A 27,350-nucleotide genomic window follows, 5' to 3' on the forward strand; every position below is an offset into this window, starting at 1 on the left:
AATAAGTCATTGAAATCTGCTACTAATATTGCTACTGAGGGTGACTTGGCTGCCATATCTGTCACCTCACTGATCACCAGGGCTGATTCTGCTGATCACTGAAATCAAGTTGCTGGGGAGCAACAAGAGGGTAAAATAGCTCCAAGCTATGCTCCTCACAAAAGCATCAGACTGGACAATGTGGGAAACATGATATTGGACCTTTAGTCTGACCAAGTGGGTCTCTTATGTTCCTGCAAACCAGATCTCCCAAACTTTTAAATTAATGTACTCTTATAACTGAAAAAATATAAATAAAGACAGGTGTCAACAGGTACATTATCTGTTTTGAGCATGCATACTACATAAGGTGTATGACTGCAATTCTTACTAGTATTTTCCGGTTCTTGACAAATGCCAATTCAGGTGACATATGGTGACCCCAGATTTCACCACACTAAATAATAGCACCGGATGATGTTCTATTATCAAATTTATACTTAAAAATTTTCAAAAAAAAATATGTTTATTGCTGTACATTTTCCAAAATTTCAGGCATCCTGAACAGACTGGAAAGTCCAAATCTGTTTCATATAAAATAAAGAACAATGTAAAGTGAAAATGCCTTCTCAATGTTTATCATTACAGGAAAAATAACTACAAAAACTGGAATATGTTTCAAATAAAACCTAAAATATTTTCCTATATTTTAATCTTGTGAAAAATCAAAATAATTGAATATGAAACTGTTTATTCAACATGCAACTAGCTGGTTTGTGCCAATATTAAAAAATAAGTTCTGAAACCAGAGTACAGTGGTGCCTCGGGTTACGAAATTAATTCGTTCCGTGGCACCGTTTGTAACCCGAAAAGCCTTCGTAAGCCGAATTGCCATAGGCGCTAATGGGGAAAAGCCGCGATTCCGTGCGAAAAAGCCGAAAAAAGCACCAAAAGTTTTTTCGTAACCCGAAAAAACATTCGTAACCCGAAACAATAATTCCCTATGGGATTTTTTCGTATCCCGAAAATTTCGTAACCTGGGTATTTCGTATCCCGAGGTACCACTGTATATATAATTATAGATAGATAGTCACACAAAACAGAGAGCTAGTGTAATGGTCAATATATTGGATGTGAGATGGATTTCTATACTCTTCAGTTACATTAATTGGATGATTTTGGGCTTGCCCTGATTTGTAATCTTATCTATTTTATGGAACTTTTGTGAAGTTCAAATGGGGAAAACAAACATTTGTACCACCTATATTCTCTGGAGAAAATAAGAAATGAAATCGGTTAATAAATAATGTTAAAATAATAATGTTATTTATTTTAACTGCAGTTACTCAAGGGGGTCATGGTGTATATACCTTGACACCCCTTTTCAAACCTTTAAATTAACCTTCTTAGGCTAAGAGAATGAGGTTAGCCAGCAACTGAGTGGCCATTTGCACCTAGGTCCTCACAATCTATGCCCAGAAATCTATCCACTATTACAATTGAACAGGCAAATGTTAAATTCTTAGACATAAAAATAAATTTAGTAATGGATCTGTACCACTCCCCACTCCTTCATGGTCCAACATCACACGCTGGTCACTGCTGAATTCTATTTCTTCGATTGTAGCTCTCCCTGTTAGTACTGTCGTCTCAGGGATTGGTATAAATACTTCCATTAACAAGTTAGCAGTGCTTAGTCCCACTGTTTCATATAGCTGCAAGCAAAGAGTAGAACATGGTTTTTATTTTCACACTGTGGGTCATTTTGTGGTCTTACAGTAAATTGACATAACATCTTCTGACAACTTGAAACTCAGTTTTCAAAATTACATATATTCAGGGGCTGGAGGATGTGATCTTCTATCAGCAGAAAGCAGCGCTGCCCACTTGTAACTACAAACATGTGTAATGTTAGCAGATGTTGTCACATAGCAGACACAAAGTTGCATGGGACTGGAAAGGGGAGACAGTCTCAAATCAAGTTACCCAGGAAATTTGCATTCACTTTTTCTTGAGCTGTAGGCAGTATGTGACTAGATACTGTTGGTAGGCAAGAAGGGTAACAAGAGAGACAGTGTGGTGTAGTGGCTTGAGCACTGGTCTCTTGAGACCAGGGTTCAAATCCCCACCTAGCCATGGAAATTCACTGGATGAACCTGGACAAGTCACATGCTCTTAGTCTCAGAGAAAGGCCAGGGCCTCTGAACAAACCTTGCCAAGAAAACCCCATAAATCTGAAATGACTTGAAAGCACATAACAACAAGAAGGAAGACAAACTTTCACAAGAGAAACAATAGCACCTGGTATGAGTACCTATAAAGGCTGTATAAAAGTAAGTGAAAGAATGTGAGTGTGAACGTGTATGTCAGAGAGAGAGAATATTCATGTGTATGCATGTGTATGCAGCCTAGGCTAAAGCACATCTTTCTGACATCTAATTTTCTATCTTGAGGGAATTTTTGTATGAGAAGGGCATTCAATATCACATAAGGCCCCACCTGCTGAAGTGGTGTGATTCAGACATCTAACAGAACTTGCCACTGTCAGTATGGGCAAAGATTCCAGGGGATCTCAGACTTTAAAGTCTGAGAATATCTACAACTAGGAGCAGTTGAGGCTTTCCTCCCTAAGACTGCTAAGAGGAGGAAAATAAAGCCCAAATGAACGTGGACATCGTTTTCTGGAAAATTCACTTTCACCACTGTGGAAAAAGTGCTTAATAAAGCCCCAGCATCACAAAGTTTAGAAGAGTGCATTATTGAGGGAGACCTTACAAACATATCACATTTTTAAAATGGTGGTGATGGTGAGGAATGATAGTTTTGTTACACTTCATCACCCTGAAAAGACTTATGCTGAACATAAATGACTCCAATGTTTGATGTAGCTAGAAAGTTTTACTGAAGGTTATATCCTGATTTTACATTTTACTAGCACATAACAAAGCACAGCTCTCATGCTGAAGATCTCCATTCATGTTAATCACAGAACATGTAGCAGAAGACACCATCTCCTGCAACTATGTGATTTCAACTAATCCTTTTTAAGGAGATTATCACTGAGTTTAGATGTGATAGCTGGTCACACGAAGTGTGATAGCCGGTCATGCTTCTGAAGTATCACTTAAGTGTCCCTTCTCCTCTCCTGTCAGCAAAGCGTTCATGGAGCAGCCATTTCTTCATAACATAAGTTCCCATTATTGAAGAAATGGTTGCTCTACGAACGCTTTGAGGACAGGAAAGGAGAGGGGACGCTTCAGTGATGCTTCAGAAGCATGACCAGCTAACACACCTTTGTGCTTCTGGAGTGTTTTGCCATTGTTTAACCCACGGTAAGCCTCCAAAACAAAAACACCAAACACTGCTGTGTCCAATGATCACACTACTAGGGTATGCATAAAGGTGGACTGGGAAAAGATTAATTTAAAACCATTTATGTTACTGATCTGATCTGATGATGCAAGTGATATATCAGTGCATCTAGGCATTGTGATATAATATTTTATATTTTGTTTGTTTTATTTTAACTGTTCATTGCAATCTACTCTGGAAATGCAAAATGGCACTGAAGGATAGGAGACACTTTTTAGAAACAGTAGCTTATACAGTAGAATACCTTTTTCATTACATATTGCATTGCCCATTATATAGTGAACTAAGGGAACAATTTGTGACACCCATAATTGAAACTAGTCCTTGCCAAAGCCCACAAGAAGTGGTTTTCTACCTCTTAGTGGATATGAATAAATATGTGACCTGGTGAGTACCTTTGTATGCTTTAGCAGCCCAAAAATTCAGAAAGAAATATATAGCAGAGGTGGCCATATGTTGTAAAGGTGATAATTACATTTAATAACTATATATTAGTTATACACACACACACACACACACACACACACAATTTTAAATTTTAATTGCTAAATTTTGTAAATTGTAAATTTCTGTATAATCATACAATTGATGTTGGATATATGATATGGAATATTTTGTTGTTATTGTGGCATTGTTTATGCAATGGCCATTTGGCCTAAAGCAATAAAATTTGACTGACTGACTGACTGACTGACTGACAAAAACCAGGACCTCTTCACAACTTTTGATACCATCCACAGCATCAGCTCTGAGTGTGCATACATGTGTTGATATGCAACACTGCTCTCTCTCTCTCTCTCTCTCTCTCTCTCTCTGCATATATATTCATGTGGTGAGAGGATTTGAGAGTGCCAGGGTAGCTGAGAATAAAGCTTTCTGGAGACTGGCTTGTATCAAGAGTCCTATACCTTGTAAGCTCACACTACAGAGAATGCTCAAAGTGGAGAAATGAAATTCAGATGCATCCATCCTCTGGGGAATAATGAATGCATCAGAAGACAACTAATAGTTCTAATGGTGTGGGAAACACAGAAAACCAGGATGGAAAATTACTGGGCAGCAACAGTAATTGGGATTGACACTGACAGAGGATCTCTCAGAGACAACTCTCAGATAGTTAGTTAACTCTTGTCAGTAGTGTGCAAAAGGTGTTGGTAAACCACTACTGAATATCTTTTACCTTGGAGACACTATGATGAGACAATCCAAAAGGAAGCAAGAGATAATGCTGGAAGAGGAGACTATCAGGTAAGAAGGCACTCAACCAGCTACCTAGATAATAGCAAAGAGACCCTACAGAGAGTGCTGTGTCTAAAGACAGAACTGGATTCAAACCAAAAGGACATTCAGCTGCTGATATACTCAGATGTGAAAAGTAAATCCAAAACTGCACAATGCAGTCAAGGAAGCCATAGTCCCGAGATTGCAAAACTTCAGCTGGGCTGTTAATATAATTGGTTCTCTTGGAGGCCTCTCATTCTACAGGACTTCCATAAGTTAAGCTGATTTGAAGACTCATAACAATGTGTGTGTGTGTGTGTGTGTGTGTGTAGAGAGAGAGCCATGGTGGTGTAGTGGTTTGACACTGGATACCAGGGTTCAATTCCCCACTCAGCCATGAAACCCAATGGGTCACCTTAGCTCTCAGCTTCAGAGGAAGGCAATGGCAAATCTCCTCTGAAAAGGAGAAAATATCCAACCTTAGGGTTGCAATAAGTTGGAAATGACTTGAAGGCACACAAAAACAAACAACAATACATATGGACCTATTAAAAATGAACCATATCCTACCTGTAGTTTCAAACTCTCTGGCCAATTGAATATTTGCAAGTTGAAAATTTGTCCAAAATGAATTCTGAAATCTGAGCATATTTGCCGCGAAACTGTCCTTGACACTTCTTTGGAATTGAAAAGAATTTTTATGAATAAAGACCGTTTCTTTACATCTTCACGTCTTAAAATTTCAGCTCTAGAAAAGATGTTAAAATATGCTTACTTTAAAACATATATATTTCCTTGAAAAAATATATTTAGACTTCGGAGTACTGAACAAGACTTTAAATATGACCAATAAGCAAACCTCATTTTCAGATAATACTGTGCACTACATTTTTTTCTTCCATCAAAAGGATACTGTGCCTTTCCAGCCTGCCCACCTAGCAGCTGAACCTGTCTTATCTCTGAAACATCCTCTATCCACCATGAAGAGAAGACAGATCACACGCTGTCTCTTAAGACACCAGGATCTGTATGTGCTGGTCACAATAGCTGGTTACAGTGTACAGGTTAAAGAAAGCCAAAATAGTGCAGCTAACATTTTTTGTTCATCTATAAAGTCCATGCAGTTTGGGTTTATGATTATTCAATTTTAGGTCTATATATTTTGTTGAAAAAGTATGGTTCCTAAGAAGCAGGACAAGTATGGGGCAAGATCGGGGTCTCGACAACTGCACTCCGCAGCCCCAATTTGGATTTTCCAGGCACTAAAAGGAGCCACAAATACGGGGCTCCTTTGGCGCTGCATCGTGTGGACGCAGCACCAGGGGAGCGCTATATTTATATAGGAACATTAATGTTAATCTTGGTCTCTTTCAAAACTAGCTCCACTGAAGATAATGAAAATGTCAGAATCACATTTTGATATTGCTATGTCTGTTCATTCACTTTTTCAAGATGATTTAAGGGTATACTGTTGCTCTTAACCACACAGTCTTTTGCCATCTTATAATATCTGATCCAGAACAGAAAAAGGAACCCAGCAGTCTGAGAGGAACAAGCAAGAACTCAGTCTTTGCTCTAAAAACAACTAAAATCCCAGGCAACGTGACAATACATTTCATAGAAATTTATTTTGGAGACTCTCCAGGATAATATAACTTTCACTCCCTTGTTCTTGGAGGCATATAATATATTGTTGATAGATCTCCCCAAAGAGATCTTGAAGGCTGAATCTACCAGCCCCAATCCCAAACATTTAAAGTATGTTTACTGAAGGTAATTGCTGTTCCCAGCTTTGTATTTAATGAGATGGAACAAAAGTTTGAACAAATTTTCAACATGATCATAAGATAAACAGAATCTCATGGCATTAAAAATTGTCAGAAAGGCCCAAGTGCCACAGAATTAATAACATACAAAAGATAATTTTCTCTGGCATCTTTGATTGTTGCTAAAATAACAGACTGGAATTGAAGTCATGTTTCTCCTACATGATGGTGGGAGGATTTCATAGGCACTATAAAAGTAATCAACAAATTACTTAGATTTGCTGCACTTAGATTTGGAGACCCAAGTTCAAACATTTCTCTGAACCATGGTTCAGGCAGGAACAGTAATGGGTTCCATGGACTTAATCCCAAATAGGTGAGTCTCAGTTTGGGAGCTCTTCTGAGCTGGGTGGTGATACAGAAATACAATAAATAAATAAATAAATTTTAAACATTGCAGACTCAAAGTAACTTCACTCACTCACAGCCTCCAGGGATTTATGGAACAGTGGCAAAATAAATAAAAAGTTCATCTGTTATTTTCACAAAAACTAGAACTACAAACTCACTTAGGACAAAGTTCATTAGGAGTGATATTCCCCGTTAGGCTCAGTTCAGGAACTAAAACAGGCTCTCCTGGTTTCCTTCTAATATCTGCAACTTTCTCTCGAACTTGCTGTTCTATCTGCAGTCTATCAACCACTGGTGGAGGAATGGGTTTCACAGGTTCATCTAAGCATTCAGATTCTTCTAGTTCTTCTTCATCTGCTGGGTTTTGATTTGATTTTTTCTTCTTTTTCTTCTTGGCCTTCTGTGGGCATTAAAAAATTATTTTTTCCACTATCAGAAACACATAAACAATACTGTTCAATTCAATATTTCTCATAACTTGGAAATGATCAAATTGAACTAATTAAAATGCCAAATATCTAACATAACAGAATTCTGAGACACAGCTGTGTTAGTCTGGAGTATCAGTATGCAAAGGGATCTTTTAGCACTTTTGAAACAGTATGAAAGAAGTTGTAGAATGAGCTTTCGTACACTCAGGCTCAAAATGTATGGGCCAAATAAGGCGGCTTCTGGCTGCTTTGGGGATATGGCATTCAAATGATGCACACTCCCAAAGCAGATGAAAGCCACTCCAGCACTGTGATCTGGTCCTTTGGACCAGATAAAAAAGGAACAGATTAAATCCAACTCCTGGCATTGTTGGTTTGGGACTGCAATGGCGGCCCACTTCAGGAATGGGCCATGCGGTTGCTGTGGTTCCAGCAGGATCACAGTTGGAGCTGCCTCCAGCTGGTCCTTGCAGGCTGTCTGTTTCAGGCTTCAGTCTAATTCCTCAGATGCATATGATTAAGTCTCTGAAAGCTCATGCTACAACTTTGTTCACACAGTTAGTGTCAAAGGTGCAGAAAGATTCCTTTGTATTCCAACTCTAGGTAATTCCAAACATTAAATTAAAATAACAAGGAGAGTGGTACCCCGGGATACGAATGCGCCGGGTTACGAATTTTTCGGGATACGAAAAAATCCCATAGGGATTTATTGCTTCGGCTTACGAAGGTTTCTTCGGGTTACGAAAAAACCGCGGCGCTATTTTCCGCCACCGGAGGGCAGCAGAGAGCTATTTTTCCATTAGCGCCTATGGGAATTCGGCTTACGAAGGTATTTCGGGTTACGAAATTAACCGCGGAACGAATTAATTTCGTAACCCGGGGTACCACTGTAACAGGATAACAGGATAAAGAATAGTAAAAGAAGCAGGCAACAAAATTATTTTCAACATGAATTAAAAACATGGAATTTGCCAGGGAAATGCTGCCCCGGATCTAGCATTCCATCAGCACAATACCACACACTACCAAGGGATGCACTATCCATTCAGTTTTTCAGGGATTTGTTCCTTCTTCCTCTCCTACTCCATAGAATTAAAAAACAACAAAATACAGCGACTTATTTTATCCCACTGTGAGTGTGCTGTAGTGGCAGTCTAGATGGTGAACTGTGAAGAAGAGTGAAGAGTCCTTTGGCAGTCTAAAGACTAAATAGTATACTACAGTGTGAGATTTCACGGATTGCAGCTTTCTTACAGCAGATTAATGGGAACATTATCAAGAATTTCAGGAATATGGTGTATACAGTACCCACTGCTAGGGATGGGGATGTAGACAGCTGGGTCAAAGTGAAATTAAATGTAGTTACTAGCAGTGACTTTACACGATTAGTAGTGGCTAAATGGTTGAAATCCCGATGACCACTCTATGCACCATGACCTAGGTCCAAAACACACTGCAGAAATAATGCAGTTTTAGACCGCTTTAACTGTCCTGGGTTACTGCTAGGAAATCCTGGGAATTGTAGTTTATTGTGGCACCAGAGCTTTCTGACAGAGGAGACTAAATGTCTCAAAAAACTACACATCCCAGAATTCCCTAGCATTAAGCCAGGGCAGTCAAAGTGGTCTCAAACTGGATTACTTCTGAAGTGTGTTTTGGACCCTCTTAGGTCTCTTCATTGGTGCAACAGACTATCACAGCTGACTTCTACCACACTACTCTGTCTAAGTCCATCTGTTAGGACACTGCTGAACTTTAGCTATTGTGGCACCTGTATATACTCATATAGAAGTCTAGAAATTTTAGTCAAAAAATTGACCCAAAACCCTGGATCAACTTATCCATGGGTCAGTGTAAGTACTGTACTTTAACAATAGCCACCCCCTTTCTCTGAATAGAGTGGTTAAAGGTGAGAGCTTAGTCCATCCTGGGAGCACCAAAAAGAAGCATGGATCCCCTCTATTCTTTCATCCATCTAGCCTTTAGGATGAGCACAAACAGTTATGTCTACCAGAAATGTTCTAAGTTCTTTGGAATCATTTTCCTTTGTCTCATTCCTTACATCCTTTGTTACATGCCCCTAGGTTTTACCCTCGAACTATCCACAGGTCATATCAAAATCCTAATTTTGGCCCACAAACCTACCCTTGACTTATATCTGAGGTCAACATACAGTTGGGTATATATGGTATAGCCATCTGATCACTTTGCACTGTCACTATTCCCACATTTTATATTGCCATGTCTTATTGATAAGTCATTGGGAAAAACGATCAAACACACTTTCAAACACACAACAATATTAACTCATCAACCTGTGCCTTCTTCCAAGATTTCCATTCATTTAGTTCAAGTTTATATTTTTCCATGTTCTTTTCATAGTCTTCATTGTTTTCTTCGAACAGTTCAGCTATTTCAGATTGAATTTCTGCCTCATATTCCTTTTCATCCAACCTCTGGTCAACTTCCTCCCTTTAAAAAAAAAATCCATTTGTCAGCAGACTATACACTATTTATCAAAGGGCTTTGAATTCCTCAAGCTAGTCTTCCAATTCCACTGAAAAACATAACAAAGAACTCCAAATGTTTCTTCAAATGAGGAGGTTATTATTGTATACTGCATTACTTTTCATGTTATGTGCACACATACAAAAAGATTTTCAGGTAAAATTGGCCATTTTTTATATCAGTGACAAAAATCACTTAAATTGGAAAGGACCACAGGAGGAATAGCTGAAAGAGATAATATATATAATATAATTTGAGCTAGTTTTTATTGAAATTGTAACCTTACGGTATGTTCGGTCTGCACCAACTCAAATAGTGTGTAAACTGATTAAATGTTCCCCTAGATCAAAAACTCTGCAGTTAGAAAAATATATAGGAAAAGAATTCTAGCCAGATAAAAATTACTGAAGAGGTGAACTGTTGTAAGTGGTTTTCAGTATTATTGGCTGGGTTACTAGAGAAAAATGGGATTGAGGAGACAATGTATGAAATGATTGTGCTGTTTGTTTTTAAAATCCTCTGTGACAATAATAAATCATGTTAGTTCCGTTTACAGGCTGAAGTGGTTACAGAAGTGTGCCATCTCAATAAGAACCAAACCTGTATCAACTGTGATTGTGGACATGCTGCTGCTAAGCAAAGTAATTATTTTTCAAAACATACTTCCTCAAGTAGAGCTTCAAGGGTGTATTAGTGAACTTCTGAAAGTCACGCAGGGATTTGATTTCTTTCCAAACTTTGATAATAGCCTTAAGCAAGGATCGATCTTTTTCCTGCTCAGCATCACGAAGTCTTCTTGTCTGCCTGCGCATATAGACATCATTAGTGGGAACATGATTCTGGACATTTAATCATTCTAAATTATAAAATGTCAAATGCTCTAGTCAGCAATATTAAATACTGTACTTATAATGATCTAAATCAAACTGCACTTCTGGGAAAAACTAACAAGATCCCCCCTCCCCAGTGCAATAATGCCAGTCACCATGGCAGAGCACAATCATGTGAATGTGTAAATATGTTTAATCCTTTTCCTGTAAGCTGTCTACCTGCTAAAAACTGCCTCCTCAAGCTGTTATTCTTCTCACAAAAGAAGTAATAGGTAGATTTAATTTTCCCCCCTATGTGTACAGGACACAGGACATTTTGCTTTGAAAAATGGTTAGCCCAATCAAATACCCCTGCAACTGCATTAGGTGGGTGGGTGGGTGTGTAGAGACATATGTCTTATATCTAGTTTGGTCTTTAAAATATTTGTTGTCAGTATTTTCATTTGGCCTTTCCACTGGAAGTGCCCAGTAAATTAAGGCGTGGTATATACTGCCCCCAAAAGGTGGGCTGGAGGCACCCAGTTTTCCTCCGCAGGGACGCAGCAACAGCCAAACCGCGCGGCATCCCTCCAGATCAAAAAGAACCCAGAAAAACTGGGTTCTTCTTGGTGTGCACTGACGCCATCATCAGTGCGCTATTGGCACACTGTGACATATCCATGACGGAAGCGCAATGCCCAAAGGTGCAGATACGGCACCTCGCTTGCGTCATGCATGCGTGCCCCATGTGGACGGTGTCATGTAAAGATGGCGTCATCCATATGTGCTAGGGTTCCAGAGCGTGCAGATGCTGTGCGCTCCAGAATCCTACAATTGGACCCAGGCCACTACAAAATGGCGGTCTGTACTGTGCCCAAGTTTCTGTCTCTTGCTTTGGTTGTCATCACATGTAAACTGACATATTTACACCAAATTTGCAGAGGATCTTTGGGATATTCTCACTTAACATGCAGGCTATATGGTGTACAAAAAATTCAATTTGGAGTGTTGATGGTGGTTTGGGAGGGATCCCCCAAGGGTTTTCCCATTCAAACAGAATCTGATGAGTAGAGGATGTGATTAATGAGCAAGGGAATGCTCAGTGCAACTACGTCTGATGTGCAACATGAGGAACATCTGAGCACCCAGAGTTAGAAACGCATCCTCCAGATCAGCTGAAACTGAGTAATCATTAATAATCACTAACAGTTCTTTTGAATAATGTTGGGTACTACAGCTAACTAAAGTGTAAGAGAATTCAAGATTTAAAAGATTATTTATTTATTTATTTATGGCAATTTTTACCCCACATTTGCTGTTCCTGCAAAATCAGAAGGCACACATTACCCTCCTTTGTCCATTTTATCTTTAAAATTGCACTCTCAGTAAGGTTTGATAGAAAAGTACAATTGGACAAGAGTTATCCACTCAGCTTTATGACTAACAGGTATTTTAACTTGCTTTTCTGAGTCTGATTATCTAACCACTATATCACACTGGAAGCTCAGGCTGCATCCACACTGCAGGAATAATCCAGTTTGACACCACTTTAACTGCTATGTCTCAGTGCTACCGAATTTTGGGAACTGTAGCATGTTGTGGCACCAGAACTCTCTGACAGAGAAGGTTACATAGAATCATAAAATCATAGAGTTGGAAGAGACCGCAAGGGTCATCCAGTCCAACCCCCTGCCATGCAGGAAATCTAAATCAAAGCATCCCCGACAGATGGCCATCCAGCCTCTATTTACATGTGTCACAAAACTACATTTCCCAAAATTCCATAGCACTGACCCATGGCAGTTAAAGTAGTCTCAACCTGGATTATTTTTGCAGTACGGATGCACCTTCAGTCTGCTTAGTTTAATTCTCCACAGTTGGCCAGAAATTAGTTTCTTCCCTTGAGCTCTCCAGTACAAATAAGATTCATTATAAACACAAGATGAAGAACATGTTAATGGTATGGCTGCAATCCAGCCCAAAATATGTGCAAGTCCTGCTAAATTTGAGCTGGAAATTCATACACATGGGTATGTTAGCCAGCACGCATAAAATGCACTGTTGGTGACACTGTGAACAAATACTTACTAAAGCCATATATTAATTTGTCATTTTATTATTGTTTTTTCTAAAAATAGCATGTCAATTTGTTCATCTCCAAATATTTAATGATCTGTTTGTGAATAGAGACACAAAAAGGATTATTCTGGCCAAATTAACAACACAGTGAAACCCCAGAGAACTGCATTTCTGCTGTCTGAAGCCATGTCTCTGAGGGGCTATGAATCCAAACTTGGATCTAAACTCATGAAAGGAAAAGGCCACTTACTCAGTGGGGCTTTCCCATCACTTCTTCCCCACTATATACAGAGGTACAGATTGGGTCTGCCTTATCTGAAATGTTTGGGTCCAGAAGTACTTTGGATTTTGGAGTTTTTTATTTTTATTTTTATTTTAATATCTGTACTGTATTTGCATATATGTACAAAATGAGATACAGTATCATGGAGATGGAAGCAAGTCTAAACACAAAATTAATTTATGTTTCATATACACCTTATACACATAGCCTGAAAATAATTTTATAATATTTTTATTATAAATTCAGTATTTTATTGTATCATAAATGCAACATTTTAAATCATTTTGTGCATGAAACAAAGTTGGTGTACACTGAATCAGCAGAAAACAAAGGTGTCTGTATCTCAGCCACCCGTGAAAAAAGATTTGGTTTTTGGAATATTTTCGATTTTGGAATTCCAGTTAAGAGAAACTCAGCCTGCAGGAGGAACTAAAGAGAAGCTGTCCCAACCTTAGCACAGCATGGAATATGACACAGGGAGCTACAATGCTTGTGAAAGATACCCTCATACAGATTTGTCCCCCTGCTACACTGCCTGCCATTCTGGAGAGTTCTGTAGTCCAAAATATTTATTGCTGTTGTGTGCCTTCAAGTCATTTCCAACTTCTGTGACTCTAAGGTGACCCTATCATGAGGTTTTATTGGCAAGATTTGTTCAGAGGAGGTTTGCCTTTGGCTTTCTCTGAGGCTGAGAAAGTATGAACTGCCCATGGTGATCCAGTGGATTTCCACAGATGAGCGGGGATTCAAATCCTACTCTACAGAGTCATAGTCCAACATTCAAACCACTATACCACACTGGCTCTAGCATAAAATATAAAATGTTTATATTTTTAATATTTTTTATTAAATATAAAATGTTAGTGGTTTGATGACAGAACACCAGAAACACTTGCTGTTCTACTAAACTCATTTAATGACCAACGAAATGATCTTGAGCTACCTTCAGTTCACTCAAATCTCTAATTTGCAGTCAAACAAAATTAATGTTTTGTGCGAGAAGGCGGTTGTTTTTATGATGAATTCAGTGAAAGGGGTTCTACTCTCCCTTGCTAGACCCAGTTGTTTTACAAGAGCCAGTCTTTCCAATGTCAATCTGAATAGCTTTACACCCTCTACAAACTAAATATTATGAAAGGGTTTTTTTTTATTTTTGCTCACCTTATTTCAAGCTTATATTCCGTTATGCTTTGCTGTGTGACTGGATTAAGCACTCCACTTTCACTAGTATCCCAAATACTCTGTAAAGCATTTCTGAGCGCACGCAACTAAAAAAAATAGAAAATAATTAAAAAAATAATTACTTAGTGTATGACAGATGAAGGAGCTGATGTTCAGACATAGTAACCTGACAAACCTAATTCTGTGATGTGATAGATGAGGCACATTGGGAACAGATTTCCCTAGGCCATCCCATTAACATCATTCTACAATGACTAGAATGCTAATTAATATTCCATGATATCATAGCTGTTGGGTCACTAGCTGCTGGGGGAGCTTGAAGATAAGTGACAGATGAGCAATACCTAATTATTTACAGTATTTATCTTCAGATTGTTCACTAAAATGGTGTTTTAGAGGCGAATACATTTGTATGTTTTAGACATTCAATAATAAATATGACACATACCTAGAATCATTAAGAGTATCTGTCTCTATTTTATTGTTAAGTGCCTAAGCCTTTAAAAAAAAAAGGAATGGAAAACAATAACATTACCTTATCTGTAAGAAGTTTGGTGAGATTCTTTTGTCTTCTTGATAGATACTGATCAAACAACTGTGCAAGTTTAGCTGCTAAGACATGCTCACGGCTAAAGCAGGGATGGTGAGTGAATATCAATCCAGAAATATCAACATCCAGCTGAAACTGTCCCTGAGGGTCATCTGATCCAACAATATACTGATTGGCAAGCTTCATTTTTATCGCCTAAAATAATTAAGTAAATGAACATGCACTACAAGTAAAAGTTTTCTGATGTGTACACTGAAGCTTGAGAATACATAGGCCAGTGGTTCTTAATCTTTTCTTTATCAGAGACCCTTTAAATATATTTTGTTGCCACAGACTCTTTAAGACTTCATTCAAGATTCAAAACCCAAATGATGATGATGATTGATAATATCTGATCTAAAGCATTAACAATTACACTATCCATTAAAACTTCCCTCAAAGGCACCAGTGGTGGGGGGAAGACTTTTCTACTGCTTCTTCCCACCAGTTTGTGGCTGGTGCGGATTGAACATTAATGTGCAGGCCCATCCAGCCAGCAAACCTTTGCCCAGGCTCCTATCATGAGGACACTCTGCTGCAAGGAGGATGTGCGCTGAGCAGTCTTAAGCTCTTGCGGAGCCCGTGAGGACCACAGCTCTCTGGGGGTCTGTGGATCACAAGTTTAAGAACCACTGACATAGGCCAAATTCAATTTTGTACTGCCACTGGAGTGTCAGAGAAATGAATGTTTCTCCTCCTCCTTTCTCTCCTGCAGTTCTCCACACCACTGGGTCTGGAGGTATTTCAGTCCCACTCCAACAAGCAAGTAGCTTTTTACACCATACAATTATTGTATTATGTTCCCACTTTAAATGCTATGGTCCCATTCTGTGAAATCTTCAGATTTGCAGCTTAGGGGTGTTTCTTTTCTTTTCTTTCATTCATTCATTCTTTTTTTTTTTTTTTGAGAATTCTCAGCCAGTTCTAGTACTTCACAAAAGTACAAATCCCAAGATCCCACAGGACACATCCATGACTGTGTAGTATAAAAGGGCACTTGGGAGATAGTAACAGGGAAGAGGCATCACCATCTTCCATTTCCATTAGAATCTGCTGCTGTAGCCAAAGGAGTACAGTGTTGGATAGTACCCACAGCCATGAGTTCACCTTTCAGCATTTCTTTTAGCCTTCCAAATGTTGTTGGAATGAAACTCACAGCATTCTTTGCCGTTACCTATGGTGGCTAGAGCTGCTGGGAGCTGCAGTTCAACAGTATCTGGAGAGCTGGGGTATCCCAACAAATAGTTTAAGTTTTCTCTTAAGTCTGAAAAGGGGAATTCTGATTTTCTGGCAGTTTAGTTTAGTCATCAGGAATTTAATCAGAAAGAAACAATTGTTAAGTTCCCGGTTAGCAAACAAATATTAACCCAGATTGTGGCTATAATGGGAAACTTTAGTTTAAAACAGCAACATTGAAGTTAGAGTGAAAAAGGGAGGTGAGGGAAAAGTGCTTAGAGCCCATCAAAGAGAGAATAGAAATTATTTAAAAATTAATACGCTTGGACATCCCAATGCACCCCCCACTCCAATTAAACACATGACTTCACACAACATTTTTGTTGGGTGCACAGTTCATTTGTCAAAAAAACAAAGAAAAGAGAAAAGAAAAAAAAACATAGACATAGACAACATGACTGGAAGATAGCTGGGGATGATATACAATCATCTTCATGTGTACTGCAGATGTAAAGAACCTTCATGGGTAGGCAGTCCCTTGCTTACAAGTACTACAAACATAAATAGTCCAAAGTCAAACTTGCTTGAATATTCTGCTGAAAGGTTTTAAAAGTAGTTGTCATGCAGAAAAGGGGAAGGTCTCATTATTATATTATATCTATTTGACCGCTAGGCATAAAAACCCAGCAACCATTAATTTTTTTTCTATGCTGAAAAACTGCTGATGTTTAAGATTCCTCTTAATATGATAATCTATAGGGAAAGACCTAATATGATGTTGCAACAAACTCACCTTTTTATAAAACGTCACTAGCTCTGATTCTTTACCTTCTTCAGCTGGAAATATTGGTGGTCTGGTCAGGGACTGCTTAATTGGATTGGGCAAAGCTAAAATTTGGCCATCATCTCCAAACCACCTTTTCCCCTGAAAAAAATATCAGAGAATAAAATACGTCTAACTTAACAGAAATATTTTGCAGAACTAAAGTAATCTTTAGAAAACGAAAACCTATCATACACGTATGGAACAGCATCTATTCTATAAATCATATATATTCATGATCCTCATGCCTATAACAATCCTGTGATTTAGGTTAAACTGAGAAATAGTGATTGGCTCACAGTCAGCCAGTGACCATCATGATCAAGTTGGGATTTGAACCCAGTTGCTCCCAATAACATTCCAGTAATCTAAACATCACACTTTACTGGCTGGGGTGGTGAATGATGTGTATAGTGAATATTTACTTAACATACCATGCCTCTTTCTGATGGTACCATAGTGTTTTCAAAAAATTCTAACTAGGGAAGTTCTTATATAAGCATATTGAACCCCATATAATTATTCTGGGTCTCTCTAAGGGGTTTCCAATGAAGTATTCCTTGCAAAACAATTCTAAGAGTGGTGGCAGCTTTTTTAAAAAAAAGTGCATCAGCACTTCTAAATTATACAATTATAATTTTCTGATAAAATATTGGACCTTAAGCTTATAGGCATATTTAAATCATGCCCCTTCCCACCACTATACAAGAAAACTTTATCAAGAAGGAAAGAAAATGAAAATTGAACAATGCCTCACAAACTGGCATAACAACAATGGAGTCAATAGGGGTTAAGTAAAACTCCCCAAGCTCAACTGCCTCATCCTGTAAAGGTTTAGGTTCCTTTGTATGCTACAAAACTCTTCAAACGCTACTGAAAGTGAGTGTTCAACAGTATTCTATTCTTGTATTATATTCTATCATCCGGAACTCCTCTGTGTTATAAAGTTATAGTGTGACACTGTTAGAGTAGGTCATTTGAGAATTTCTGACTGGGTGCCTCTCGCTGAATCATTATTATTCCCACTTCATAAGAGTAAAGAAGAAAAAAACACCAATACTTCAGACAATTTACCTGTTCCTGCTTCAGTATCCTATTCTCTATAATATTTTGGTTTGATAGTGATACAATGGGGCGCCTTCCTGCATATAGACCTTCATCCTCCAGGTACCTTGGCTGCATATTTTCAGGTACCTTCAATGAGGCAGGCACTAAAAGAAAGAGTGATATTATACACACACACCAAGGACATGAAAATGTCTCACTTTTGATTTCAGTGACTTTTTCTGAATAGTATTTTCTTTTCATCTTTCTTTTCTATCAGATTGCAAGTCTTTTTTATTTCTTCCCACACTCGAATTATCTCACTTTTCAATGCATTTTTCCTAATCTGTGCATTTATTTGGTAGTTTTCCTCATTTATCCGCAACCTTTCTCTACTGACTAAAACGTTTCTGCATGTGTATTTTTCAATGCTGCACATTTCAATCATTTGGAATTTAAAATAGGTGCAACGTTTCGTGTGTACAGTGGACCCTTGTTATACGCTGGGGTTTGGTTCTAAGATGCCTCATAGATAACAAAATCCGTGGATGCTCATGTCCCATTAAACATAATGACATAGCAAAATGGTGTCCCTTATAAAGATTGGAAAATCAAGGTTTGATATTTGAAGTTTATACTTTTTTGAACATTTTCAAACCGTGAATGCTTCAATGCGTGTATAAAAAATCCATGTATAAGAAGGGCCGACTGTACTTCATTTGCCAAAACAATTGGAAAGGCTGGCAAATGCAGCAAGTCTCAAAGAAGACAAAAAATCCTACTTCCAACAAGACTGTCAAATCCAAGGAAATTTATTTCCATCTCTTATACACAGTAACAACTATTTACTAATAATTTGTTTCTGTTAACTTTATATACACCAATAGTTAAGACCCCTGATCTCATAGGAAGTACCTTTTTGTTTTGCAAATGGAATTTAAATTTCCTGGACTTTAAAATACTTTGTTTTCCAGTACCACATGGCCAGAAGGAGTGGCTAGCCTGCATAGATATCCCTTCATACTCAGAACAACACCTGTATCTTGACAAAATGCAGATCTATGACTAATATCATCAATTTTTTTCTCTTGTATTATTTTTAACACCTTTGCTGGATGAAGAAGCCAGTGGAGCTTTGAAAGCCTGCAACATATATTTTATAACCACCATTAATCCCATTGTGGGAGGAAGGTGGGATATAAATCCTTGAACCAAAATAATAAATACTCTGCCAGGCCCATTAAAAGTATCACTGTTTTGTGGATTTGGGATATTATTATACTTTCAAATGGCACAACATCTTGCCCAAGCCATGGCCTAATGAAGGGAAAGCACAGTGTCTGTTGCATGTACTATACAGTGTCTGTACCATTTTGGATGGGAGGCTGGAGCAAAAATGGCAGTAACAATCTGGAGAGTATCTGACAACAGGCAAGAGGTCAACATACGGTAAGAATGTAAATGAGGCCAAACCAGAAGGCAGCCACTACATAGAATTTACTTTTTTAGATAGTACCCCAGAGCCCTGGTCAGCCAATGAAACCATAGCAAAATCACTATCATGTTTACAGCTGATGATAGTAGCCACCTTGGAACCCTTCAGGAGGAAGGTGGAGTATAAATGAAATAAATAAATAAACAAACAAACAAACTACCTCCATCTTATCAGTAAATTTTAAACCTGATTGTACCCCTTCCAATTTCCAGCATGGACTGGCAATCCCATGGTCAAGAAAGTTTAAGAGCACATTATCATTATTTAAGCAACACTTTTTTCTTGTGTTAACAATACTCTCTAGTTCAGTGCTGTTCTGAAAGTTCTTGTTTTTGAACAAATTAGAAGCTAATATCGTTTTGGTCTACAAGTATTAAACAATCATGGTTTTGAAAGTTTTTTAAAGATGCTAGTTAACAATGGCTTAGTGCCATTAAGGGCAAGTTCTCGATGTAACACTTGAGAGACTGGATGATCCAAGAGTGATCATGGGTACATTCTTACTACACAATTACAGCATTTAAACCCCACTTTAACCATCATGGTTCCCTCCTATGGAATCCTGGGACTGGTATTCCAGTGAGACATTACAGAGCGCTCTGGCTGATAATTCTAAAAGTCCTTCCCTAAATTGCAAATCCCAGAAGCTTGTGGCAGTTAAAGCAGAACAATAGCATAATTCTGTAGTCTAAATGAGCCCATGGATTTTTGGCAATGCCTTAGACAAATTATTCATCTGCAATCATCTCGAAATGATTTTATTGTACGCCAACTTGAATCTCCTCAAATAATTCATACTGAAGTCATTTCAGAAACAATGAAATGTTAGTAATTTTTATCTCATAAATCCTCACAAGAATATGTGTACCTCTTAGCATACTGGGAATGAAGAACATTTCTTTCTCTTTCTGCACCCGTCCAGAGTAGCTTTCATATTCTGCAGGTCTAACTACAAGGAAATCAAGTGCTGTCTGTTCTAAAACAAACAGGTCATCATCATCTTTATCACAAACAAGGCGTTCCTCTTCATCCTGTATTTTACATACAATTTGGGGGGAAAGACAGATGAAAATAAATATGTTTCACAAGTTTCAGCATAAATAAATATCTTGTTTCATATACTATAGTAATGGTAAAGCTGTTAACTTCCACTAATAATGTGAATGAAAGAATGTAAAGAGGAGTAAGTATGTTTACTTTGGTCCCAGAAAAAATATAATCTACAAAATAATCACCAACATCAGACAAAACAGTAAAAAATGCATAAAACTGTACAGGTAATTAAAACAAGGCACAATTTAATCTTAAGCATTTTCATCACAAAGGCCCCATACAGACAGGCCAAAATAAAGCTGCTTCGAGTCACTTTGAAGTTATGCTGTTTAAATGACGCACGTGTCCTAAGAGTCTGCAAGCCATGCCAAAGCCATGCTCCAATCCTAAGGACTAGAACGTGGCTTTGGCATGCCTTACAGGCTCTTAGGATGAATGCATCATTTAAACAGCATACTTCCAAACTGACTCAAAGCAGCTTTATTTTGGCCTGTCTGTATGGGGCCAAAGTTTGTCTCTGCACCTTTTATATCTACACCTAGGAAGCTACCTTATACTGGTGAGACTATTTGCCCGTGTACGTTATGCCTATTTTCTAGTAGCACACCTTCAGAATGAGTTTCATACAAAAGCCTTGTAGACTCATTAAAACAGTGCACTTATGAAATTCTGAAAAGGTATACATTGGCCCATATTGTTTTGTAATATGGATCCCAGTAAGCAATTCCCTCTGGAGGGCAGAAGACAGACAGGGCAAAAATTCTTACCACACACACTGTATAATGCCAGATGTGATTTCTTAACCAGGTGTGCACATCAAGAAATAAATAATAGGTGGTAGATCTGAAGCAATATTGAGGCTGTATGTGTAATCACAATTTATAAAAATATAAATGTATATGCATATTGAATGTAAAATACTTTGACCCTTTCCTCAGAAAAAAAATCATCTAAGAAGTTATCATAAGCATCAACATTCTTACCAAAAACCACAAGTTGAGCACAACAAAGCAAATGAACTGGCTAAAGGGTACGGTAAGACCCAAAGAGCATGGACACACATTTATAACATCAGTTTGTTTGGGCATCAGGTATAGTCAACCATTTACTTATCATTTGCTAAAATATGTATAAATGAAGGCACAACTATAAAGAAGCAACGAGGCACCCTAATCCAAGATTTAGACAACCTAAACTTCAGGGACAATAGCTTCAATAAGATACCACAGCTCTGCATACAGCTCAACGTTCTGTCTAGTCAAAGGATACTGTCAAGTATGGTATATCAATAATACAAAAACCAGAGCTCTGTGCTCTGCCAATAAACCTTGGACCACACCATACCAGACATCCAGACCTTATTAAGCATTTCCAAACTGGAATACCAGTGCATCTCTCTCAATACTTCATGTGAGTATAAGATTCTGTCACAACTCAATACCAGTAATACCCAGTGTAACTGAAGATAAATAATGTTGATGTGTACCTCAAACGTCCAGAACAGCACCTAACAAGAGGCCAGGGCATCACATCCAATTCAATGTTTTGTTAAAGTGCAGGACACAGTGGTATCCCAATGCCAATAATACACAACAGAAATGGAAATCAAAAGGTTTGGGCCATGTGCCCAAATGCCAGAGGTGTTTCCTCCATGGATGATATACCACCGTGTCTGTTCCAACTCTTCATTTGGGCAGAGGGCACAGCTGCATTTCTGACATTAGATCTGTGAACATATATTCCTACAGTACCATAGTACTATGTTAAACATTTATAATGTTTCTTTATTATAGAATCAGTAGTTTAGGCAAAATCATCAAGACAAAGCAACATCTCTATACAAGCAGGTCACATTCCCTGAAGTATATGCCATCAACACACAATTTTTCAGTCAACACATGCATACTATCTATGGACAATGGTATTTTTAAAGTGCTGTGCTGAGAGCAGCAAAACCAGCCCTCCGTTCAAACATTCATGTTAATTGTATCCTGAATCCCTGGGTAGGGCTACAATGCCCAATGTGTAAACATACAATGGGACCTTGGTATCTGTGGACTTGCCATCTGCAGATTTCAGCATCCGCAGCCGGCAAGCCCATGTTGTCCCTAATGGCGGGCCATGCATGTGGCCACATCGCTATTGGGGACAACACAGGTTTGAGCAACCATGGAATTTGGTATCTGCGTGGGGGGGGGGGGGGGTGTCTGAAATGTATCCCCAACAGATAGCGAGGCCAGTATATGAAAATGATCCTACTGTTCTCCAGGTACTGATACCATTGCTCTAAATTTCATTTACTACATAAAAAAAATAATTAACACTAAAAGGTAGACACATATAGTTTCAATTGTACCATTTCACTCTCTCCTCGCTCTTCTTGGCTGCTGAGCGCTGATCCCTGAACTTCCCCCTCTTTGTTATCCATGCTCAATACACTCTTTTTCTTCTTAGCAGTTTGGTCCTCTATGTTCTCTGGTTCAGGACCAAAATCAAAAGTAAAGAAATTATAGGCTTCTTCAGAAGAAGGATAACCAGTTTGAACCTAATGGGAAAATGTTATTTTTATTAAAGATTATATTCATAATGTAATTGTAAATACAAATAAATAGGCAAAATGCATATTTTTATTCTTTTTGAGAAAATTAAGCAGCTACAACTGAACTAAAACAGGTTAAAAAGTGCTCTCATTCATCCTTCACAGTGACAACAAAGCAAATAAAAACAGTAAAAAGGGCTGAGAAGCTTCACTCAGATTTAGTCACTTTGAAAATAAATTTGGGGTGTTATATTTAGTCATCCTGAAAATAAATTATATCCAGAATATGCATACTAATTTCCATTTTAATAGCTGAAGCATTCAGATGATAGACTGGTTGGTTTGAACACTGTATTGCATCTCTTAATCTGAAAAATAGCAAGAACATCCATTATATTGAGCTGAAATTTGCAATTGTGTCATAAACAAATACAGTACATTAGATTTAATTCCAGTATCCCAGTGCCGAAGTGAATTTATTTTTTACAAGAAAACATATAAATAGATCATCACATTGTAAAGTTAGATCATATTCCTCTTTTGCTTGCCCAGTAATTTAGACGAAATGAACAAGTATTTTATAAACTGGGCAGCTTGAAATACCTGACTGAGACAGGTTCACACACTCTGTACAGTAGCAGGTTCATAGTCAGATGGTTCCCCTTCTCCTTCACCCACTTTTACTCCTGAGTGCCAAAGAACTAGTTCTGTTCTGTCATATATTTTTCAACCAATACATGATATACCAACTACATCTTTTTATGGAAGACAAAAGACCTCACACCCATATTTCAGTTCTTGATAATCTTGAGGATTTATTGGATGGATGGATAAATGGATGGATGGATGGATGGATGGATACATACTGTATTACGCTGACATCCTAACCTGCTATAGATACAATGGAATGGCTCTTATAAGTGCTAAGGGCTGGAGGAGGAGATTTAATACCAACACAGATTTCTGGTTTGGTTTAGGCATTTATGCTGGCTACTTGCCGTAATAAATGATTGATTGATTTAGACATTCTTCAGGTCCTTTATATTCTGCACCCAGAGAGGGCAGAGAATGGAAAGAAAGAGAATAAAAGAGAATAAAATCCCATGCTATTGATAAATGGATGTTGAAAACAAAACAATCTCCAGGAGCAGGTATTGTTCCCATGAGCGTTTTCAAAAAGTCACATCAAAAGTTTTGGATCTTCCTAACAAAAATATGAAATATGTATCTACTCCTGTACTAGAAGGCATGAGGGCAGACTAGGTTACAAAAAGTGACACAGGGAGGTCTGGTAAATTACAGGCCAGTTTAACATCTGTTGGGTGAACTGACGGAAAGAATTAATGAAAGCAAAATAATAAGGTAGGTGGAGGAACAATTGCCACTGAAAAGAATCAGCATGACTTCTGTACAGGCAAGTCCTTTCTCAAGAACCTTTCAGAGGTCTTTGGGAGTATGAATAAACATGTAAACAAGAATGATCCAGCAGACATTTTATAGTTCCAAAATAAAGGATGCATACTATGGTGCTGAATCTTTTTTGGGAGGTGTGATCCATAACCTTGGACAGCTCCTTTGAAATTTGAAATAAAATCTGGAGTAGATTCACTGCCCCACTGACCAAAGACTCCTGAACAAATGTAATAGTTGTGGAATCAAAAAGAAATTGTATTAATGACTGATAAGTGGTTAAACAAGTGAAGAAAGAGAATAGACACAAATGGCAAATTCTTGCAATGGAGGGATATAAACACTGAAATTCCTAGGGATCATTACTTGAAGTGGAGCCTTTTAACTTGTTCATAAATCATCTGAAAGTAGAGATGAGCAATAAGGTGGTCTTCTATGGCACCAAATAATTTAGAATGGTTAGAATAAAAACAATTGTTAAGACTTCAAAAAGTCTCTTTTTAATCTGAGAGAATGGGGTGGTTTAGGATGGTTAGAATAAAAACAGATTGCTAAATATTTCAAAAAGTCTCTTTATATAAGAGCCCTGGTGGCACGGTGGTTAAATGCCTGTACTGCAAACCATAATGCAGTGAGTTCAGTACCAGCCAGAGCTCAGGCTTGATTCAGGCTTGCATCCTTCCAAAATCGCTAAAATGAGTACCCAGCTTGTTAGGGGCAATTACTGTATATACTCATGTATAAAATCTCAGGTCGACTTATCCATGGGTCAAATGTAAATATTATACTTTAACTCTTATTAAAAAGGGAATGATCCCCTATTATAAGGCAAGATTGCAATCTGTCCTAGAAGCACTGATTTCCCTCTACTCTCTCTTTGATGCAGCCTTTAGTATGAGTTAAAACAGTTAAGCCTGCCATAATTTTGCAGGTTCTTTGGCATTGTTTTCCTTTGCTTCATCATTTCGATCCTTTGTTACATGCCCCCAAGTTTTACCCTCGACTTATCCAAGGGTCATACCCAAATCCATAATTTTGCCTCCAAAACTTGACCTCAACTTAATTGTAAGCCGCTTAGAGACTGCTTAGGTGGTAAAAAGTGGTATATAAATGAAGCTGCTATTGCTATTTCTAAACTGAAAGGCAACACAGTGTAAGCATTTGTAAGGTGATAGGTTGGGGCAATAAATAAAGAAACAAATAATGCCAGCAGGAATCCATTTAGATAGCTAGAATGCCATAAACTAGACTTACAACCTTGTTTCATATTCATGCTTGTGGCACATTGGCACATATTCATGACTGTGGCACTACAACAAATGCCCTTAAAACCCACCTTAAAAGAGTGGCAGCCATACAAGCAAAGGAGTTCTGCAGTTCTGGTGAGCAGGACACTGAAAATTTACACATCCAACAATGCCCCCTACATAAGAGCCATGGTATGACAAGGAATTGTGATAGACCCTCACAGAGGTCCCTTGCTTCTGATGGCACTGCCGCTTCACCACTCTACTCACCAGCACTGCAGAACATCTTCACTCAGTATGACTGCTTGGTTTTTATGGTGGGTTTTAGGGGGTCGGATAAGGATAGTAAAGCATAGCTACAACATTATGGGCCCAAACAGACAGCCCAAAATAAAGCTGCTTCAGGTCACTTTGGAGGTATGCTGTTTAAATGATGTATGTGTCCTAAGAGGCCAAAAGCCACACCAAAGGCATGCTCCAGTCCTAAGGACTGGAGCGCAGCTTTGGCACGGCTTCTGGCCTCTTAAGATGTGTGTGTCATTTAAACAGCATACCTACAAAATGACCCGAAGCAGCTTTGGCCTGTCTGTTCAGGCCCTATAGCTACGTGTCCCATGGACAATCTCAATCCTCAATATCACTGGTGTTCACTAATCAAGAAAGACGTTTTGGGCTAGAGATGAATAGTAAGGGCTGTTTGACAGTGGAACACACTCCCTCGGAGTATGGTGGAGTCTCCCACCTTGGAGGTCTTCAAGCAGAGGCTGGATGGCCATCTGTTGGGTATGCTTTGATTGAGACTTCCTGCATGGCAGGGGTTTGGACTGGATGGCCTTTGTGGTCTCTTCCAACTCTATGATTTTATGATTCTAGTTATGAAACTTATGAGTAAAGGTTACAAAACTTAGGGCTGTTTACCTGAGGGGAGAAATCGAATAAGGGGAGCATGTGCAAGATTAAGAGTGGCATGGAAAAAGGAAACAAAGATTCTTGTTTGTTTTCCTTTTTCTAATAAGGCTGCCATTATCAATGTATTTAAACTGGAATCACATATTATACTCACTATACCAGTGATGGCGAACCTATGGCACACGTGCCAGAGGTGACACTCAGAGCCCTCTCTGTGGGTACATGTGCCATTGCCCCATCAGAGTTTTCCAGAGTTTGTTACTAGAAAGCCAGAGGGACATGGCACTTTGCAAATAATAAGTGGTTTTTGGGTTGCAGTTTGGGCACTCAGCCTCTAAAAGGTTCACTATCACTGCACTATACGGTATTTCAGCAGGACTTTAACATTTCCAAGTCTTATGTGTTTTCAGGTTGCTTACCATACAAAATTCAGTCCCATCACAATGGTGTGCGCATCAGGCTCAAATCATAAAACAAACACTGTATGACACATACACAGTTGTCACTTAAGATTAATCCTCCTCACCTGTGTTCTCTGCTTGATTTTTCTGGCAGAATCATAAAACTTCACTCTTGCAGATAACTTGCTTTCATTCTCCTGCATTACACTTGAATCACCTTCACCCACCTGTATGCATGCACACAAAATATATTGATTTTATTCACTTTATGCTACTAACATAAATTTGACAGTAAATAGTGGTAATTGTGTAAACAGGAGACTGGTGTAAAAGAGGTCTCAGAAATGTAATCTCTACTAAGATTTCTAGTGTTGCCTTCTCTAATTTTGCAATTGTTCTATCATATTCTGTTCAGTTTCATTTCTGCTAATACAATTTAATATCCACTGTTATGTCAAAGACAGCCAAATAACTATAAGCGGCTCAAGTAGAGATGCAAAGAACCAGGGGGAGAAAGCATGGAAATATACATAGGGGGGGGGAAAACATTCCTCATTTTTCCCCATTGCCTTTTTCCCCACTGAAACTGAAAGCATTCATTGTGGTATTTTTTTTTTAGACAT

At 38.3% G+C, this 27,350-nt stretch overlaps 1 protein-coding gene across 4 annotated transcripts in view; it reads right to left on the reverse strand.

Annotated features, from left to right (window-relative positions):
- CC2D2A (coiled-coil and C2 domain containing 2A) overlaps nucleotides 1–26,950 on the reverse strand; it is a 61,218-nt gene extending 34,268 nt beyond the window's left edge. For all 4 annotated transcript variants that reach the window (XM_042470570.1, XM_042470571.1, XM_042470573.1 and 1 more), the window contains exons 1-12: nucleotides 26,853–26,950; nucleotides 22,578–22,766; nucleotides 20,037–20,199; nucleotides 17,704–17,840; nucleotides 16,600–16,731; nucleotides 14,577–14,786; nucleotides 14,021–14,127; nucleotides 10,352–10,492; nucleotides 9,496–9,652; nucleotides 6,908–7,149; nucleotides 5,143–5,320; nucleotides 1,538–1,694 (exon numbers count right to left, since the gene is read on the reverse strand). In XM_042470570.1, coding sequence (XP_042326504.1) covers nucleotides 1,538–1,694; nucleotides 5,143–5,320; nucleotides 6,908–7,149; nucleotides 9,496–9,652; nucleotides 10,352–10,492; nucleotides 14,021–14,127; nucleotides 14,577–14,786; nucleotides 16,600–16,731; nucleotides 17,704–17,840; nucleotides 20,037–20,199; nucleotides 22,578–22,766; nucleotides 26,853–26,930 — 1,891 coding nt within the window. In that variant the 5' untranslated portion in view covers nucleotides 26,931–26,950. The remainder of the gene's footprint in view (nucleotides 1–1,537; nucleotides 1,695–5,142; nucleotides 5,321–6,907; nucleotides 7,150–9,495; nucleotides 9,653–10,351; nucleotides 10,493–14,020; nucleotides 14,128–14,576; nucleotides 14,787–16,599; nucleotides 16,732–17,703; nucleotides 17,841–20,036; nucleotides 20,200–22,577; nucleotides 22,767–26,852) is intronic.
- Nucleotides 26,951–27,350: the final 400 nt, after the last annotated feature.

The sequence above is a fragment of the Sceloporus undulatus genome, chromosome 5 (genome assembly GCF_019175285.1).
Source record: "Sceloporus undulatus isolate JIND9_A2432 ecotype Alabama chromosome 5, SceUnd_v1.1, whole genome shotgun sequence".
NCBI classification, from domain to species: Eukaryota; Metazoa; Chordata; class Lepidosauria; order Squamata; family Phrynosomatidae; genus Sceloporus; species Sceloporus undulatus.